This window comes from Micrasema longulum, unplaced genomic scaffold (assembly GCF_059751315.1).
Source record: "Micrasema longulum isolate JH-2025_06_02 unplaced genomic scaffold, ASM5975131v1 h1tg000597l, whole genome shotgun sequence".
NCBI lineage: Eukaryota > Metazoa > Arthropoda > Insecta > Trichoptera > Brachycentridae > Micrasema > Micrasema longulum.
This window is the reverse complement of record NW_028277793.1, coordinates 803,094-823,407: the sequence shown is the minus strand read 5'-3', so window position 1 is coordinate 823,407 and position 20,314 is coordinate 803,094. Positions and strand designations below refer to the sequence as shown.

Genomic DNA, 20,314 nt, shown 5'->3' with positions numbered 1-20,314 from the left:
TGCGGGTAAGATTCATCTGACTAAATTATTTCACCTACATACTAGGCAGTGCCTGAAAATATTTTTCAATTTCTTGGACCAGCCGGTTTTATCTACAATATTTTGAGTCAATCCAAATTTTTGAAGACAATGACTGGATTGAACTCCTTTGCGAGTTATTAATATATCACAACAGAGATGAAGAACATTTTATAGAAAGGAATATAGAAATCTAGGCACGAAAAGATGTTTAAAGGAGAGTGAATGCGGGCAACAAAATGAACGGAGCACTAATTGCTAAAAAAAAATTGTCAATCGAAGCTAAACCGGCAGTGCACAACGGAGTTTTAGTCCCAACACTTATGCATGGAAGTGAAACATGGAACTGGCAGAGGAAGGATGAAAGCCGAGTGAACGCAGTTAAAATGTGATCTCTTCAGAAGAATGTGTGGGAAATCAATGTATGACAGGGTTACGATTACGAATGATGAAATCAGCTGAGTGTAAATCTGAGTCAGGTATAATTGATAAGATTAAGAAAGCGTCTCTGAGAGGGTTTGATGAGGACGACCAAGGAAGACGTGGCATGATCAGATAAACTAAAATCTTAAGTTTGGTCATGTCAAAAGCAGGCAGAACCGAAGGGCATGTATGACAAGATGTATGAATGTGGAAGAAGCTAGAAATGTATGCCAGGATAGACCTGTGTGGAGGTCCATTCTCTCTGTCTACCTTTACGGGAAAATAGCGTGATGGTAGTAGTAGTAATAGGCACAGGGCTTATTCTTAGCAGTCTTAATCCTGGGGATTAGTTTGATACAAAGTCCCGTATCTCGTCTTCCACTGTTCTCTATTCTCTGCAGCCTTCTTCAGCTCAACACGAGAGGCGCAGTTCAAATCCTCGCACACTTGCTCCAAATACCCCCATTGGCGGTGCCCTCTGTGATGAGGGGCACTCCTTCGCCTCCCTTCTTTGATTTCACTGAGATGTGTTTTCTCCAGGAAATTCCTGTCATTTCTCGTCACTATTTCTTACGATGAATATATAGGTAAAAAAGATAAAACATCATTCAGTTAATAAATGTTGTATAATAAATAGAAAAAAAAACATTTATAATAAAACAAGTGCAAAATATCATAAAAATATTTTATTCAGTTTTTCCCAACAGCAGCATTTTCTTCTAGAACTTCAGTGTTGTGTTTATTTGGATCATCTGGCTTCATTGCTGGGAACAACAGTACTTCCTATAAAGCAAAAACATTATTTTAAAAATATGAAAGAAAAAATGAGATTCACGTAATATGTATATGTCGACCTCGTGGTGTAATGGTCAGCACGTTTGCCAACCATTCAAGAGGTCTCGGGTTCGAATTTCGACATGGTTGATATGAAATATTTATTGAAAAGGGTGTTTTCACACTAGAATATTTCATAGTCCCTGGACTGGTACCTGAAGTGTACGACTGATCATCTTACCTTCAGGTAACAAAAATGATCAAGATACGCTGAGATTGGTGTACCAATGTAGTGCCCAATGCACCAATAGGTGTGGAAATGGAATAATGAATTAATAAATATGTATATCGTATATTATCATGATTTGTTTCATGTCAAGGAGAAATAGACGGCAATTTGAATGATTTTTTCTTATTTAAAAAAAGCTGAAGAATATATTATTTATCATAGAAATAAAAGACAACTTATACTTAAATCAACAAATTTGGAATGAACAGTGACCGGTTTAATTGTCTTCCCGATATTCGAGACTGGTATCTTTATTATATTTTATTAATCCGAATTATCCAAATTAGTGGATTACTCAGGTTTTAATTCAGTAATAAATTACAATAAACTACTACCAAGAATTTTCACTAAAAAACATTTATGTTTTTCTATATTATAACATTTATATTTGAAGCACTAACTTTGTGGTAATAAAATAAATAAAAAACAATTTAGGTTTTAACCGCTTATTTTTGATTTTTTTCTACCGACTTATTAGCTCCATATGTATCGATTTAATATTTAGTAGTCACTGTAAAATTAAAATAGGATAAAATTCATTAGTGAAGTACTAGGCGGATCAAAAAGTTTGGAATAAGTGAACCAAGAAAACATTTTTTGGCTAAATTCGGTTCTATTTTTCAATATTCCCTTTAAGTTGATACACAGCATGTCCAACGATTTTCTAACTTTTTTTTATTCCGTCCAAAAAGTAGTCCTCCAGAAGCTCTCCAAATTAGGCTTCAGTTTCAGCTATTAGTTCCTCATTTGAGTAAAATCGCTTACTGGTGAGCCATCTCTTCAGGTTTGGAAACAGGTAGAAGTCGCTGGGATCAGGTCTGGCGAATACTGTGGCTGAGGAACCTGTTCAAACCTAATTTTATAAAATTTAGCTTGCGCAACTAACAATGAACAAGTAGGCATTGTCATTGTCATGACGATATAGAGTTTTTTTCTTCTTCAAATCAGGCTGTTATCTGAAATTTAAATTTTCAAACGATCCAATAATATGCGTCAGTTATGGATTTACTGTTTTGATGATAGTCAATGAATATTACTCCATGCACATACGGAGGCCATAATCTTTCCCGTTCATTGTTGCGTTTTTGGATGATTCGGAGAATTTTCATTTGTAGAAACCCATCGTTTTGACTGTTGCATTGACTCTGGTGTGTAGAAATGTATACATGTCTCATCCATTGTTATGAATCGGCGCAAAAACTCAGTAGGGTTTAGCGTAAACATTGCCAAATTCTGCTGGGAAGTCGTAACATGAATTCGTTTTTAGTTGACTGTTAGCAAACGCGGCACCCATCACGTGCAGAGCTTCTTCATACCAAAATAACAAACATACATGAAATTTATATATGAATATCATAATATTGAACGCACTGCCATCCATCTTTATGGTCTCAGCTTGCTCCCTCGATTTCGCTTTGGGGTCATTTAACATAATATCATGGATTTTTTCCATGTTTTCTGGTGTACTGATGTCTTTTGGGCGTCCGGATCGTTCAGCGCCATTGGTGCTTGTACGGCCACAACGAAAGTCAGAAAACCACCTTTGAATCATCTGCATCGACAGTGCAGAGTCCGGAAATACTTATCTAGTTTGGCTTTGGTCTCGGTTATTGTTTTCTTGCATAAATAATAATGTTTAATCAGAACATGAAACTCAGGTTTTTCCATTCTAAAAAAACATGGAGGTTGGTTGCTTCTCACTGCTGTAACTGGTAAATGTGTAAAAATAAAAATGGCCAAAATTTTTACAAATGTCTAAAGAAGGATGAAGCGTTTTAAGATTGGTTCACATTAGTGCATATTAATGCCATCACTTAGGATTATTCCAAACTTTTTGATCCACCTAGTATACCTTGATAAAGAAGCTTGTATAACTTTGAAACCGGTTGGTAGAAAAAATAAAAAATAAGTGGTTGAAAAAAAAGTTGTTTTATATTTATTTTAAGTTTTTTTATTTATTATTTACCTTGATATTGTTAGCGTCAGTAAGGAACATGGTAAGTCTGTCAATACCAAGACCCCATCCTCCAGTTGGTGGGAGACCGTACTCTAGAGCTGTACAGAATGACTCATCAACTCCCTGAGCTTCGTCATCTCCAGCCGCCTTATCCTTAGCTTGCTGATCAAACCGTTCCCTTTGGACAGCTGGATCATTCAATTCTGTATATGCATTACAAACTTCTTTTTTCATAACAAACAGTTCAAATCTATAAAAAAAAATAATTTAAGAAAAAATTATAACTTCCATGTCCATTAAAAATAGGATAAGTATGTATATTCGTCATAGCGGTGTGGTATTTAATATTTCTGAAGTAATATTTCACACCATAAATAGTTATTGATAATGATTAGTTCAAGCACCATTGAAAAACTTCTACATAGGTAATAATAATATGGAGATTTAATAAAGATGGAAAATATTTTCTTACACACTGTGTTTCATGGACTTGTAAACTTTTAAAATATGTAATAGTATATCATACAAATTGGAGGGGTTATTGTCTAATGCCAATTTCTGCCAACCAGTTGAACATAATCATCATTATATTATCCTAATTATATTCATCAACATTACCTTACTACACTTGAATTATTAATATGCTAATTGCAGCATGCCTCAGTTAGTTATGCTTTGTAAAAAGGGTGCCAGAAAAAAGGGCAGCTCATTCATTAACATATAATATGGAGGGTAGTAAGTGCCTTCATGTTATTTAATAAAATAAAGTTACAAACCTTTCAGTTAGTCCAGGATCATTTCTATGATATTTAGCAAGTGGACTCATGATTTGAGGATGGTCACAGATGAATGTCGGGTTTATGCAAGTCTCCTCTAAGAATTGTCCAACTAGTTTGTCAAGTAATCTTGCTGTGGTTCTTGGATTGGGACAATCAACCTAAAAACATTGATAAAAACATTTTAGATTTTTTTCCAAACGAAAGACATAATTTGAACTTTAAAAATGTATAAACAAATACCTCATGTTTCAAACACAATGCATTAAGAAATTGATTCACTTCCGCTGTTCCGAACTCCTCGGACTTAGGGAATTTGACCTTCAATATTTCTTCTAGCGAAGATATCATGTATATTTTCTTGAAGGGAGGGGTAAAGTCAATTTCGACTTCATCACCATTTGGCCCATCAGGATGATATTTGATCTAAAAAAATAGATAATTGTAAATGATGCACAGAGTTAATAAATACAGGTAACCCCCGTTTATCGCGAGGGATACGACATGGCCGCGATAAGCGAATTTTCGGAATCATTGGGGGACTTTTCACGGAACTTTATTGGATATTTTTCATCTGATGCTGTCTGCACTTGCCGATTAGTCAATCATTTTATGGCAATGTAAGTTTGATAGCTTTTAAACCGATCAAACCAACCTTCGCTTGCTTTCAAAACTTCATCTCAATTTTCAGATTTTAAATGATCCTGAAGATTTTTAATTTTGTCTTTTTGCTGCACAATTGATTGCGCTGTAGATTTGGGCAGTTCTAAATCCCTACTTACAACTGCAAAATTACCAGCATTTTCTGTCATTTAAATTATTTTTAGTTTCTTTTCTAAAGTCTTTACTTTGAGAAAAATATCGCGTTATAACGAATCCGAACTCACCGGGGTCGCAATCAACGGGGTGGGGTATCTGAGAAATTTTATTGTTCAACTAATTACTAGCCATGTATATTTTGAAAATACATTGAGACATAAAAATAAAAAAAAGCTTAACATATAAAATGTGCAAAATAATTTAAACTTATTGTTAATGAGCTATGTGAATATTAATTGAATAGTATTTTCTCTCACTGCATTCCTTTCATGCTCACTGTTTTCTGTGATATTCGTGGTATTGTTCTCTCGAAATTTCTTCCCAACGGAAAACCAGTGACTAAACAATATTATTTTAGCGTTGTGAAACATTTGAGAGAGAACATTCGCAGAAAAAGGCCAGATTTGCACCACAATAATGCACCTTCTTACAAAGCCATAATTGTAAATGAATTTTTGAACAAAAACTCAACAAATGTCATCGTACAACCCCGTATTCCCCTGACTTGGCTTCGTTTGATTATTTTTGCTACCCAAACTTAAATTATCGCTTCGTAGAACTGGTTTTGACTCGATTGAAGACATAAAAGAAAATTCAAAGAGGAAACTCAAAGCAATTCCGGAGTACGGTTACAAAAAGTACATGGATGACTGGATTGTTCATTGGAAAAAAATGAATCGCTTCAGAAGGAGCCTATTTTGAGGGAGATTCAAGAAATTTGGGAGAATAATTGAATTGTTGTTGTTTTTTTTTCTGTCCCGGTATTTATTTGACAGAATGTATATGCTTACCTTATAGGAACCATGAATACTTTTCACCATTCCAGAGATCATTGTTTCAGTGATTGATATTAAATCATGATAGTCCGCATAAGCCATATAAAACTCACAAGTGGTGAATTCGGGATTATGAGTCATATCAATTCCTTCATTTCGGAATTGCCTTCCAATCTCATAAACCCGATCCAGTCCACCGACAACCAACATTTTGTGATAGAGTTCAGGAGCTATTCTCATGAACAAATCCATATTTAAATCGTTGTGATGAGTGACAAAGGGTTTAGCTGTAGCCCCACCCGCTATCATGTTCATCATTGGCGTTTCAATCTCTAGAAATCCCATTTCATCCAAGAATCTTCTCACATAAGCAATTATCTTAGCTCTAGTGTAGAAGGTTTGTCTAACCTGGAAAAAGTACATAAATATTATACAGTCATAAAAATGTCTAAGGCGTTATTTTTTTTGGAAAAAAAAACAGTATGCTATTGCGAACAAATAATAAATAATTGTCCTACTGGTTTCTTTGATGGAAATCATGTTTTGTCAAGTGAGACAGTGAGAGTTGTCATTGAAACATGTACTTAAATAAGAATACAAACTGTTGAATTGTGTTGTCAACTTTAAACAATTCAAGAATTTGTACATTATTTACAACATAAATCTTATTTAAAAAAAAACACTTTATTTCTTTGACACGTATCATCGGTATACTGATAAAACCCTCTTAATGCATTACTAACTCAAATCAAAAATCACTATAAATTTTGAACTCAACAGTTTTTTCAACGTATTTTGGAAACGAAGCCATCTTAGTTCCTTTAAAATTTTTCAATGGATGAGATTTTGAAAAAAAATATCTAGTAAATGGAATTGGTTTTCATTAAAAAAACAATAATTAGTAAGGTTTTATACATGATAACCTTGAAACTAAACCTCGGAGGAGTTAGATGATTTTATCAGTTTATAAAGCTCACAAAATGACATATGGGCGGCCTCCGTGGTGTAGTGGTCAAGACGCTTGACTCATAGACGGAAGGTTCCGGGTTCGATTCCCGGTGAGAACACAAAAATTAAATGTGATTTTTCTCAAGCCTGGGTGTTCTGTGATGTAATTCACCGCTGTAATTGGGCCTCCTGGCCTGTTGTGGTGCAAAAATAAAAAATAAAAATAACTGCATTCATACTTTGTTTTCTTAAATTGTCATTTGTAGGGTTTTATCAGCATACTGACGATATTCAAAGTGTAGTATTCGTGATATTTTCACTCAGCAAGAGGATCAACAAAATTCACCAAACACAGACCTACAACTTAAAAATACATATAGAATAAGTTACAATACTTGCATTAGCTAGTGCTAGAAAAATCTCTAATCTACCTTATCATTGAGAATGAGATCCAAATAACGTTGTCTAAATCTTGTCTCTTTATCTTTGAGACCAAAATGCAAATGAGGAAGCATGTGAAGACAAGGTGATAATAATGTCAACTTTGTGGGCATAATTGAAAGTTCTCCTTTCTTTGTTTTTCCAGGATGACCGACCACACCAATTATATCCCCTCTACGAAGTTTCGCCGTATCTTTTTCAAACTTTTCATCAGATCCATAAATTTTTGCATTTGCCATAACCTGGAAACAAAAAAAATATTGATTACATTTTTAATGTTTTCAACTACAAATTAATAATTCTGAATAGTAGTAATTTAGGATATTTCAGTTAAAATAATTGCTCAATAATTTTATTTTTTTTACTTAATCTAAATGTTCACAAGGCATCTACAGTGATTTACTAAATCTATTAAAGAAAAATTATTGCAAATAATTTACTAGAGAAGATTTATTTCTTTAAGCTTTGCGCATTGCCCATGTAAAAAAAATGAAATAACTGAAAAAATATATGTAGAACCTGATTCATAGTAACTTTGAAAATACAAAATATATATTTTTTTTAATGGATCTTCATAAAACAGACGGAAAATATTTATTAAAAAAAAGACCAAACTTTTCTGGACGTGTTGGATACAAAAATAATTCTATTAAATGGAAAATGAAATTATGTTTTAAAAAAAATAACAAAAACCTGAATTTTGACTCCTTCTCCACGTAAATCATAAAATGCCAATTTAGAGCTAGATTCTCGGATAGCATGAACTCTACCAGCCACTGACAATGTAATGTCTTCCAACATCTGACCATCGGACAAGTGGGAATATTTGAATATGAATTCACCGAGCGAGATGTCAACATGGAACTTGTGAGGATAGGGGTGATCCTCGGGTATTCCAGTTGTCTTTAGAGCCGCAACCGCTGCAGACCTTAATTTGAAGAACTCATTAGGACTTATTTCTTCTTCTTTGGGTTTACTTTTCTCAGAATTTTTGTTATCAACTACATTTGCTGCCTTTTCTAATTTTTCTTTAGCCTTTTGTTCAAGTTTAAGACGCCTTTTCATCTCACTGAAAATAAAACAAAATAAACTAAATTTTTATGGCAACTGTTATAGTAAAGTGAAAATACCCAGCAGTGATTTCCAAATCGGTTTATTCGGAGGATTTTTATTTATATTTTCTAAATCAATAAAAAAATATCCCACAACTTTAAATGAATGCAGAAAAATATTTAAGAAAGAAATCCTGTTCTAAAATTAACAGTTTCACCAAGCCAGGATACAAATCCAGAACTACATGTAGATGAATGTTACACGATAGAATAAGATACATACATTTATCCTCTATGATTGCACAATTCTCTCCAAAATATGTTTCAGTAATTGCTGTTTTGAGTTTACTTATATTACTATTTTTGGATTCCGAATTTATTTCTTTGATAAACATAACTTATCAACATGCAACAGTTTACAATATGAACATACTGGGAAAAGTAATTGACCGATTGGGAAAACACTGACTAAAGACTTGTCAATACCGTTTTTCGCCGACAAGTTCATATTTGCTCATTGTTCGTAGACATATCCGGTTTAAATAAGTTTTATGGATACATGTTGAAATCAATACTTTGCACCCAATCCCAAACATGATGACTATTCAAAATATGACGCTATATTTTTTAATTTACATCATCCAACCATTCGACACGACACTCAATTTATTAAAGGTTATATTTTAAGATTCAATTGCACCGATAATATTAAACTACTTGAAACGAAAAATAAGAAAAACGCAAATTCAAAAAGAAAATTTATAATGATTTTAACTCACTTTTTCGACAATTTTTCATTGGCTTCATCGGCCATGGTGGCAAGTTTGATAAAAGAAATAAGAAATGAACTACGGAACAACGAACAGCCGCGATCTCGAAATTTCACAACGTGAGCAAAAACCATAGATGAAATGGCAATAACTAAATTTGACAACTGACACCGCACACAAATTTCACAGACCACAGACAGAATAGCATAGACCATAGATGTATAAAATTATTTTGGGTAGGATATTAAGGTACTGGAGAATATAATATAATAAAAATGGTAAAGATCTAGTCGGTGTTGATTATGGCCTATTCACACCGTGATTATGATATGAGCTGTACATTCAAGTCTAAAATACTCGCGTTAAAAAACTTTTCCCCCCTAAAATAAGCAGGTATTTTCATAATTTATAATAAAGACAACCTTTTTGTCTGTATTGGGAAATAACGCGGAGATATTAGAAAATATTTAAAAGCGAATTAATTATAACCTGCTTCCAATACATTTTTAAGGTGTTCTAGGATTTCTCAAACAATGAAGCACTTTAGTAATAAAAACCTTTTGGTTCACGTTAGCAAATTCTGAAAAGAGCCGCATTTTAATTACCTACAACCGTTAAAAGTAAATCCATTTACAAAATTTTCCTGAACGTTTACTAAGTAATATAATATTTTCCGTCAATTGTAATTGATCAGGCTGTAAGAAATTGCTCGTAAAAATAAATCCGCCATTTAACTGTGTATACCTTTGTTATATTTAAGAATAAATATTTATTTATTTTTGTATTTATCACATTGTATATGATTATTTTATATTACCTATTGTTATTTATTACAATTCAATATCTTTGGTTGAATGACAGACCGAGTGACGAATTACCTCTAGAATTCGGAAAACCTTTATTTTGAAAATACAATAAAATTAACAATGAATATTGACCCATGTTTTCTACTGGGAAAAACATAATTGTTTAAATAATAACAACGCTAAACGATTTTTAATAGCCCTATTTTAAAATTTTACAAATTTACACCGATTATTCCAACTTTTGGCACATACATCCCAGATAGCAGTGAAGCTTGGTACAAACTTGATTTAAGGTTGATTGTAGGTTGATATAGAAAATTTGACGAGACAAGTTTTTATCGAAAATTGCAGGAATCTTGTTATGTCAAGTGTGGTCGCAGACAGCTAGTACAGCTTAGTACAAACTTTATTTAAGATTGATACGTCAAATTTGACGAAACAAGTTTTCGACATAAATCGCTAGAATCTTGTTATGTCAAGAATGTTATTTCAGAATCCGAAAGTCATACAGTGATGATCAACACATTGCCAAATACATAAAAATATTGGGAGAGCTCCTTTTTTTATTTTATTTAAAGCGTTATATTAAATCCCAGGACTTTTCTAAAAGACCGATTTTTTTTGCACCACAACAGGCCATGAGGCCCAATAACAGTGGTGAATTACAGCACGGTACACCCAGTTTTAAGAAAAAACATATATAATTTTTGCGTTCTCACCGGTAATCGAACCGAGAACCTTCCGTGTGTGATACAAATCCCAGATAGCAATGTAAACTTGACTCAAGCTTGTATCAAGTTTGAAATACCAAGAGTGAAGGTTTGATCCAAGTTTGAGATGGCAACCATATGTAAACTTAAGGCAAGTTTAAATTAAACTTCCTGGTTACCATCCACCAAACTTTCATGATGTCTGTTTCTACAAACATCCCTCAAGGTTGCCACACCAAAATTTATGCAATTTTGGGTTTCTCGAAGCTTCTTGAAAATATTAAAATGAAATCAAATATCCTCTTATCATTTCTCGGCACATATATTTTGAATAAATAATAACAATTATATAAACAATTGAAAAAATAATAATAATTAACAACAAGCTGATTTTGCCAAAAAAGTCAGGTGATGTTGTGATATCAAATAATTAACAGAAAACAGACTTGAGACTAATTTGACTGGACATCAGAGTCCGGTGCATTATTTTGTCTCTCAGCTCTGAAACAAATAAATAAAACTGTTTTATGACTTACTAGCTTTTTGACTAACGGCATTTTTCATGGTATAAAATATCCTAAATACAAATATAAATTTGTTGCAACAGAGAGGGAAATCATTTTGAGAAGGGAATATGGAATTCCAGGCATTTACAGGGCTTATGTCTTGTTATTGGCTGGTTTAAGTGGCCACTTTACACACTGTGCAACATTCACCGTTCTGACTATGTTTAAACATCTACGTTTCCTCAACTCTTCCATAAACGAAACCTCGCCGTGTGTATGGTTGAATTGTAAATAGGGGTGGCTCTATAAATGCTGTTTGTCCAGCTATCTCGGATGAGATAGACATCTCTGGTTGGGTCAGCGGTGATATCCTCCAAAAGGGCAAGTGGCGAAGTCACAGGTGAAGAGGGCATAATTCCAATAAAACACGGTGAGTCTTGATATATACACACCTTTATTTACAAAAAACATACAGGTTTTATTAATTTGTTTGCACCGTGTCGCGGTCGGAAAGGGTATGGGACAGCATACATAAGCCGCAGGAGAGAGCGAGAAGGGGTCGGGCTGCCCTGCATTAACTCGTAGCGCGCCCTCTCATTGGCTGGACATTTTTATCTTTTATTTCTATACTATATTTATGAAGCTAAAAAACTACCTCGGTATATATTTCACATAAAAATGAAGTATGTAGTCATTATCTCCCTGTTTTAAGAATTAATTTAGAAATAACACGGAAAAAGATCCTACATACTGATTAAAAGAGTAACACACATTTTAGTGGGATTTAGTGAGGCCGAGTACCTCACAATCCTTTACATATTTGAGGCTAGAGTCTCGATATTCTAACGTCTGCCCCCGCAAGTGACATTATTAACCATCTTTATTAAAAGGGGCAGCTTATTAGATTACAAAATCGAGACTTCTAGCCGAAATAAACATAAAATACCAACACAAAAAAGTTCGTAAAAACACTGGTGCCGGTTATTCTTATTAAAGCGCCGCGTGTAGCCCTAGCGACGACTCGAAAAGTTCCAGCTGCCATCGGGGTCTAACAATTTCTCAGTGCCCTGTCGAACATTTTCCCTCGTGCAGCTATCATCTCCGTCTATGAGCCCGAACAAGGACCGCTAGGCTTTATGTTGCTTTTAATGATCGGCATCGCATTCCGCCTTTTTTCGCCATACGGGTGGCGATGTTCGATACATCTTCCATCTGTTGATTTTTGTAAAGTAAAAGTGCTGAAACCTTTTACATGTGTGAGGGATTGCATATTGATTTGCATAAGATACTGGCATCGATACCACAATTGCGATGTACCAGTGATAATTTACAATGATGGGCAGTTTTACGCTTCAGATTCCAGTCTAGGAACTATACAACATTGCGGCGTATAACCACATTTAAAATAAATATTTTACATTCACCTTGCCAGGAATCGAACCTAGGATCTAAAGAATGGTAGACAAACGTGTCAACCACTACACTAGGAGACGGATCATTCCCAATTATAAATTAATTATTTATTTTTCTTATCTTCATAGGTATTAATGAGTTTTATATGTATTTTACATTATATAAATTGAATTTAGTCTTAATTTTATCATAATGAATAATTAGCAATAATTTAAACTTTGAATATTACGTACCAACTAATAAGAAAATATTGAAAAGAGACAACGAATGAATTGATAAGTGTGAGCGAGAAGGAGACAGAGCCTTGCTTGGACGTTTTATAAAACCACCGCAGCCCTTAAAAACAAAAGGCAGTCGTAAGACAGTTCAAGGCAATCAAAAATGAGTCGAAAAAGTGAGTCGAAATTGGGGAGTTGAAGTAAAAGTGAAAAGTGGTCCTCGGTCAATGCCGAAGCGCCGTTGATCAGCGCCGTCGACACGTATGATGAAGCCAGTTACGCCACGTAACAAACCCTGTTAAACTCGATTGGTCCACCAGGGTCATCTAAACCCACCTTCCAGCCAGAAAGGTCTTCCACATCTAGGACATCTATCGTTCTTCGAGGAACGCCAGTTTCCTGCGCGCTCAGTCTTTCAGCTGGCAACACCAACGGGACTGAATCCCGAGAGCCGCTCAAGCATCTATCCATGGCAAATCTCCGCTTAAAACATCTAGCTTGTGGTCGTCCGAGCACAATCTAGGCACTAGGCGCACTCGGACCATCATCCGTCAACTCTCCGCATAGTGATGTGTCGGAAATATATGTATAAGTGAAGAGTGACAATTGCGAACTGCTTAGTGTAAGGACTTAGCTCTGAAAGTAATTCATTTTTTATGTTTGTAATTAGTCCTAATAAGTCGTTTCCCATGTTTGAGATTAATAAACATATTAGGTACATAAAACATTAAAGCTCTTTCAAATTTCACGTTTTCAGAATATATTTGAGTTTCATAATTTTTTTGGGCATTAAATTCATCATCATTTCATGTCCACTCTCTTGTTGGAGCATATGGTGTCCACGAAAATTCCCCAGGCATCTCTGTCGGTTGCCAACTCCTGTGCGTCCTCCCAAGTCAGGTTCACGTCCCGTGGTTCTGACATGAACTGCCGACAAACAGTCAGCAGTGGACGTCCAGGACGTCGAGAACCTGATGCCTTGTAAAGTAGGCAAGGATGGGTAAGGCTCTCAGGAGGCATCCGCAGTACATGGCTAAGTCAACCGTATCGCCTCCACTTGATGACAGTTGTCATCGGAGTTTGCTTCATCCGTTCTCTTATTACTTTATTCCACATAAAGTCAAACCACTGCACACTTGAGATTTTTCTGAGACACCTATTCTCAAAACTCAATATTTTGCTGTTTTGGGCCTTAGTGAGGTGCCACGATTCGCACCCATAGAGGAGAAAAGGTGTTATACAGGCGTTATATAGGCGGCATTTTGTTTTCACGGCAGTAAATATCCGATCTCCAGACAGCTTTCATACTGTTGAGTGTGGCACCTGCTACTCCTAGCCGCACTCCCAGCTCTTTTTGAAAACTGCATTAAATTTAATAAGGTTTTATTATAATTTCATTACCAAGACGGGGAATTAAAATTGAGAAAACGCATGGCGGATTAAATTTTTATTTCACGCACTTGATGTGGCACCAGGAAGATGCGATTTTCTATTTAATCTAAAGATTCCGATCGGTGGATGTTCCCGCTTCCTCTCAGTTAGCGGAGAAATGTACAGCTTCCGTCTATTCATACTCGCTAACGTGAAAATTGATTTTATAGCTTCCGAAATGATTTAACCTCATCTTATTTTTTCTCAATCTCGCCACCATCTTAAAAACAAACTACCCCATATAACGACATAGAATTATCGCCCCTTTTTTCCCTTTATTAGGGCCTTTTACCTAAACATGATAAAATCGGCCAAAACCAAGTTACATTTATTTATAATAAACATAAGAACAACACGAACAGAAATATTAGTACCTAACACATTAATTAAATGGAGAAATAATTCAAATGTACCTATTATTTTGGTGACAGCACTACTTGATGTCTAGTCTGTGGTCTTTAGTAAACCAATCTTCGAAAACTAAAAAGGCTGTCACATATCTATGGACTGTCAAGTAAAACTGTCAAAAAATGCACGAACTACTATGCTGTAATCACTAGTACAAATTTGGTACAAGTAATTTGTGCACTATTGGTTCTAATATAAGTTTACAAATATTCTATTTTTATTCTGTTAAATGTCTCTTTAAATTGTATAAAGAAGAAAAAATATTCCAATAAGTATTTTTTGTTAGAACTTTTCATACTTCATTATTTTTTACTGCAAACAAATAGGCGTAAAAGAAAAGGGGATTAAGTATTAATAAAACAATGCTTAGTGTAATAAATTGGAATGTACTGCCGAGCACGCTCATTAGAAGTAGTATACGATATAAATCAAGTAATACATTGCAGTACTGCTTGGACTCAGTAAGGTGAAATGTCTACCAACTGTAATTTGGATACACATTTGCTATATTATTTTATGAATTTATTGTATGAGTGAGTATTTTTAGGTAGGCAGTACGACTATGAAAACTTTTTATCAACCCTTTTGCTGGAAAATAAGTTGCAGTCTTGCGCATTTATTATACGGGCATTCAATGTCGAAATTTCAAGGGTGCAAGAGCAGGTTCGGGAAGAAAATATTGGCCTCATGCGTTTTCAATTTTGGAACGATACGTTGGATAAAATATTCAGCAAGAACATCAAGACTTTTCCAGCGCATCCAGTTGCGCAGGAGTTGTGTCGGGTAAAAACGTATTTATTTTTATAAATGACTGATTCCATGATCAATATTTGATATTGTAACTAACAACTTTGATAAGAATAATGTCATGATAATCAGAATATCAAAATTCAGAGTTACAATCAAATTCATGATCACTGTAAACTGTAGCATAATATTTATGGCACACTTGTCCAATTTTATGAACATCTTTCAAGAGGGTTTTTATGTTAATGTCAAAATGTACATTTGATATCCACGGGTCTTGATTCATACAACACAGCTTAAAATTCTGAGGAAAGTGGTATATTATATTACTCAATTTCGGCCATAGTGGCGCATTTCTCACTTAGCCTCTTTACCATCGTACTATATGTAGTGTAAAATGGTAAACCAATTAATAGGGAAGGTGGATGATTGGTTTTGCTTAGAAAATATTCAAGATGTGATAAAAATTATAATATTTTACAAAAAAGTAGCTCGAATGAGGTGTTATCAAAGGTCTACATTTATGGTTATTAAACAATCATTATCATATTATTTTATTTCTTTCTATTAGTTTGCTCCCTTGATCGAGCATATGGTATCCTTCAACAGCCTCCCAGCCTCTCTGTCGGCTGCCAACCCTACCACCTTTGTTTGATTACAGTTGTCACTGGAAGTTGCTGCTTCCACTGTCTTCAATTTAAGTTTCTCGCAAAGTCAAATCATCATTGGTGGTAGTGGAGTGGTTGGTCAAAAGCAAAGTATAAATTAAAAAAGAAAAAATATGCATATAGTGTCAATCTTGAACTCATTAGAGGGTGGAATCCAGTCCCTGTATATATGCATCTGAAGATACTTAAAATATTGTTGTTAAATGACTAATTTAAGTACTTTTATAATGTTTTCATTTTTTCAGGTTTGTAAAAATTTCAATGTTTCAAAAAGGAATTTATTAAAGCTTGTGAACGGTCGTAAAATGAACATAAGTAAAAAGTATTACAACAGTTTGGAAGAAATGGAAAAATATGCAGATGATACCGTTTCTCCAATTTACTACCTTCTTTTAGAAATAGCAGGACATAAAAATGTGCACTGCGATCATGCTGCTTCTCATCTAGGAAAAGCGCAAGGTCTTGCTAATATGTTACGGTAAGATTCCACATTATTATTTGTTTAAGAAAATAAAATAGACTCTCATTAAAGTTTACAAATACATAATACAATTTAGTTATTTTTATCTTCGTTTTAAATCACTAAAATAACACAGGCAGTCTCCATTGTGTAATGACTAAGCCGTTTAAGTCTCAAGCGTAACAATTGATTTTGATTTTTCTCAAGCCTGGGCTTTCTGTGCTGTATTTCACTATTGAAATTGGGTCTCCTAGCTTGTTGTGCAAAGAAAAAACAAATAAAATAATAAACGGTACAGATAAGGATTTTAGTATTTAGTTCACATTGTAGTATTGAGCGTAAGTGAAGTATGGAATTAGAAAAACAAGTATTTAAGTAGGCTGAGTGCTATCAGAATGCGGTTTTAGGGCGGTTAAACAATTTACGATAGGTGCGTAAATGTCAACATCCATGCAGAATGCAAGGCTGGGATGAACATTATTGACAAAATTAAGAAAGGGGTATTCGTTGATTTGGACAAGTGAATGGACAGTAGAAGAGGAGCTACAATGTTACGATTTACGACGCTAGTGTTGATGAATGGATAAAATGAGGAAGATCAATAAAGACATGGCCTGACTAAATACTAAGATAGTGCATAAGAAGTTGTGTAAATGCAGAGGAAGCGAGGTCTGTAGTCTGTATGTAAAGATAGAGTGGTTTGGTGTTCTATCTTCTCTGCCATATGGAGAAATAGTGTGATGGTTTTCTTTATAAAGGAATAAAAAACTTATCTAATGCCTGCGGATTTTGGAAACAACCTATTTCTTTGTCATGGCGATAACAACTTCCTAAATATGAACGAAATTTAATCACATTAAAAATAAAATGAATACATTACGCACTCACTTTGTGATTTTTCATGTTAAATAATTTAACTATTTAGGGATTTCGTGTAAAATAACTTAATTATCACAACAGAGAGTTAGAGGACATTATAGAGAAGGGAATATGGAAGTCTAGACATTTACAGTTAATCTTAAAGACTCCCTAGGGAGTGAAATCTAGTTTTTGTCTACAAACATTTGGACAAACTCTAAATATTGTAACTTAATTATTAGTTTATTAATTTTGATTGATTTTCAAGTGATTTTGCTCATTTCTTGGGTGATTTTGATTTATTATTTTTCTGGTTTGTATCCCTGGGATTGGTTAGCGTAAACATCCACATCTTCTTTTCCATTAATTCCAGTTCTCAGTTGCCTTTTTTCAACTGGCCATATGACGTATCTTCTTCTTCTTCGATGGTGCTACAGCCCAAATTGAGCCTTGGCCTCCTTCAACTTTTGCCTTCAACTCCGCCTGTCCTCAGCAGCCATTTTCCAATTTGTAACTTGTAGAAGCCGTGCTGCATCTTTTTTTTTACGTCATTCTTCCACCTCAGTCTGGGTCTTCCAATCCTTTTACCCCCTGGATGTCCAGTCGTGACTCTCTTAGTTACTCGCCCATCAGGCATTATTTGTATGTGTCCAGCCCATCTTAACCTGAGCAGTTTTATGTAGATTGAGATACTAGGGGCTTCTTAGGAGATACTAGGGCATTTTGCCTAATGCGCCACTCTTCTCCATCTTTCAATGGGACCACAGATTCAGCGAAGAACTCTCATTAAAAATATGTCCATATGACGTATAGTTAAGATCAAATTAAAGAATGTTAGTTTCTTCTCTGGTCTGTTTTTTTTTTAAATTGGTTGATCTGATTGATGCGTCTTTTTGATACGGTGTTTAGCAAGTGTTGATCTTCACTAATTCTCAGATTGAGTGATTTTAAGCAAAATATATTATTTCACATATTTTCCATACATGCTAAAAATGATCACTGGTTTTAATTATATTTCAAGATCTGTAGAGCTGTCAGCAAAACATAAGTTTGTGATGTTACCATTGGACATACTTGTAAAGCATAATTTAAGCCAGGAAAATGTCCTACGTTGTGTTGACAACCAAAGTATGAAAGATGTTGTTTTTGAAGTTGCCTCTCGAGCTAATCAACATCTAGAAAAGGTATTAATAATTCATTACTATGTACTCGTTATATATTCTAATAATTAATTTTATAAACTTACGTAGTTACAGCTTTTTTTATTGCAAATATTTGCAACTCTGCATTTATGACAAATAATAAATTTAGTAGTTCCACATTTTGGAGGACAAATTCTTAACTTCTGCATTTATATGAAATCCTTGAGGATTTTTTTCTAGAGATTTATGATACATTGTATTGAAGTCAAGGCATTGACTTGGCTTATGACCTGTCATTATCTGGTTTAAAATATTACTTTACAAACTGTGTAACATGTACCATGTTGCCTATGTTTCAACATCTGTATTTCTTTTGTTCTTCTATATGATGATTTTTGACAAGTTATAGAGCTGAAACCTTTATTGTGTGGACATATTTGAAATATTTTTGATCGAAAAAACTGTTATTAATAGAAGTATGCTCATTATTGATAACTTATTAATAATTACTTAGTAGGTAAAATAATACAGTAGAATGTCTTAAATGTAGAGTTTTCACCTCGTTTACTCATACTTTACAACAATTTAAGAAATGTGGATCAAATATAAAGAGAATAGTGTATGTTACACAGCCTGTAAAGTGATAGCTAAAACCAGCCAATGACAGGTCGTTGGCGCTGTAAATGCCTGAAATTTCACATTCTTATTTGAAAATGTTCTCTATCTCTGTTGCAATATTTGTAAATTATATTTATTTATTATTTTACAATTGAAGGGGTTAAGAGCATAAATGCCACCTTCCATATTTTTTTTTTGGGAAGACCAAAGAATATTTCTTTTAAATTCAATCTGCACATTGAACTTAAAACAATTACCCTTTTTGCTAATAGTTTTACCACGCACAAATTGCACATTGATCTTAAAAGAAGTAGTGTTTTCGCTACTGATTTTGTTGGTCTTCCCAAAAATAGTGATCATGGACAGTAGCGTTTTTGCTTTTAACCCCCTCAATTTTTGTATTTATTTTTTATATTAAAGATGGGTTGTCTCGTGCCGATGGAAACATTTTACATTATTTAGAATCATGCCCTAAATACATATTTAACATAATAAAGTCATATAATAAAAACACTTTTACCCATTTGGCTTGATCTACTCATCAATCCGTGCGCAACCCACATCCATTATCCATTTCTTTAAAACTGTCAAAACAAAAATTATTCTCTAATCAGGCATTTTTTGTGACAATGAGTTATATTTGTTAACGATTTGCATTCAATTGATTTATTTTTGTTCGGTTGTTATTTGAGTTTTTTTTTCCAGGCTCGAAGTATTGATGTCCCAAGTGATGTAAAGCCCATTCTATTACCAGCGGTAGCAGTTGACAAATACCTGAAAAGATTGCAGATTAATAATTTTGATTTATTTAATAAAAAAGTTAAAGATCGGGATAATTTGCTGTCATTTTCATTATTTTGGAATAAATTGAGATCAAAATATTAACTTTATTGTTCTTGTTTTATTTTTTGTTTATTTTCTGCATGCATAAAAGCATAACCTAATATTGTGATATTATGTATGCTTATCTCTAACTAGAAGTTGTCTAGGAGCTAATTAGATTATTCCACCAATGATGAATAAGCATTCCATTAGCATTCTGAATTGAAAAACAATTTACAGTAGCATTAGTAACTGCTAAAAATACTTGCTAATTTTAATATTTTTTTGGCAATCTAAAATTAATCGTAATTAAAATCGGTTATGATGTGTTGAAGCTTTACCTATTTCTGAAAAATCTGAATGATTCTCAAAAGAGGAACTAGAAAAATTCAACTCCAGTTCATTAAATCAAACAGGAGAAAGATCCTGAAAAAAAATCGCATTACTAAAAAAAATGCACCCAC

General features: G+C 34.0%; 2 protein-coding genes across 6 annotated transcripts; one reads left to right on the top strand and one right to left on the bottom strand.

Annotated features, from left to right (window-relative positions):
* Positions 1-1,048: 1,048 nt before the first annotated feature.
* Positions 1,049-9,164, bottom strand: LysRS (Lysyl-tRNA synthetase). 2 transcript variants are annotated; one of them, XM_088228636.1, is made up of 8 exons: positions 8,760-9,164; positions 7,915-8,290; positions 7,212-7,463; positions 5,848-6,240; positions 4,481-4,663; positions 4,238-4,398; positions 3,471-3,711; positions 1,049-1,224 (listed from the first exon to the last, which is right to left on the bottom strand). In XM_088228636.1, the coding sequence occupies exons 1-8, from the start codon at positions 8,867-8,869 to the stop codon at positions 1,132-1,134; spliced, it is 1,809 nt and encodes a 602-aa protein (XP_088084762.1). In that variant the 5' UTR covers positions 8,870-9,164; the 3' UTR covers positions 1,049-1,131. The 2 variants fall into 2 exon arrangements, with proteins under 2 accessions (XP_088084762.1, XP_088084761.1); XM_088228635.1 differs by having other exon boundaries at positions 9,053-9,164.
* A 5,454-nt stretch (positions 9,165-14,618) lies between these two features.
* Positions 14,619-19,918, top strand: sicily (NADH dehydrogenase (ubiquinone) complex I, assembly factor 6 homolog sicily). Of its 4 annotated transcripts, none has more exons than XM_088228581.1 (5): positions 14,619-15,001; positions 15,087-15,318; positions 16,196-16,428; positions 18,290-18,452; positions 19,734-19,918. In XM_088228581.1, the coding sequence occupies exons 1-5, from the start codon at positions 14,898-14,900 to the stop codon at positions 19,911-19,913; spliced, it is 912 nt and encodes a 303-aa protein (XP_088084707.1). In that variant the 5' UTR covers positions 14,619-14,897; the 3' UTR covers positions 19,914-19,918. The 4 variants fall into 4 exon arrangements, with proteins under 4 accessions (XP_088084707.1, XP_088084708.1, XP_088084709.1 ...); XM_088228582.1 differs by having other exon boundaries at positions 15,083-15,318; XM_088228583.1 differs by lacking the exon at positions 18,290-18,452.
* The last annotated feature ends 396 nt before the right edge of the window (positions 19,919-20,314 follow it).

Coding starts and splice junctions, on each gene's coding strand:
- LysRS (XM_088228636.1), bottom strand. CDS start 8,869: ATGTTTGGGATTGGGTGCAAAGTATTGATTTCAACATGTATCCATAAA. Junction 8,291..8,759: donor GAACTTGTCGGCGAAAAACG/GTATTGACAAGT, acceptor TTTTATTTTCAG/TGAGATGAAAAGGCGTCTTA. Junction 4,664..5,847: donor GTATTCATGGTTCCTATAAG/GTAAGCATATAC, acceptor CTATTTTTTTAG/ATCAAATATCATCCTGATGG.
- sicily (XM_088228581.1), top strand. CDS start 14,898: ATGCTTAGTGTAATAAATTGGAATGTACTGCCGAGCACGCTCATTAGA. Junction 15,002..15,086: donor TACTGCTTGGACTCAGTAAG/GTGAAATGTCTA, acceptor ATTTTTAGGTAG/GCAGTACGACTATGAAAACT. Junction 16,429..18,289: donor GGTCTTGCTAATATGTTACG/GTAAGATTCCAC, acceptor TTATATTTCAAG/ATCTGTAGAGCTGTCAGCAA.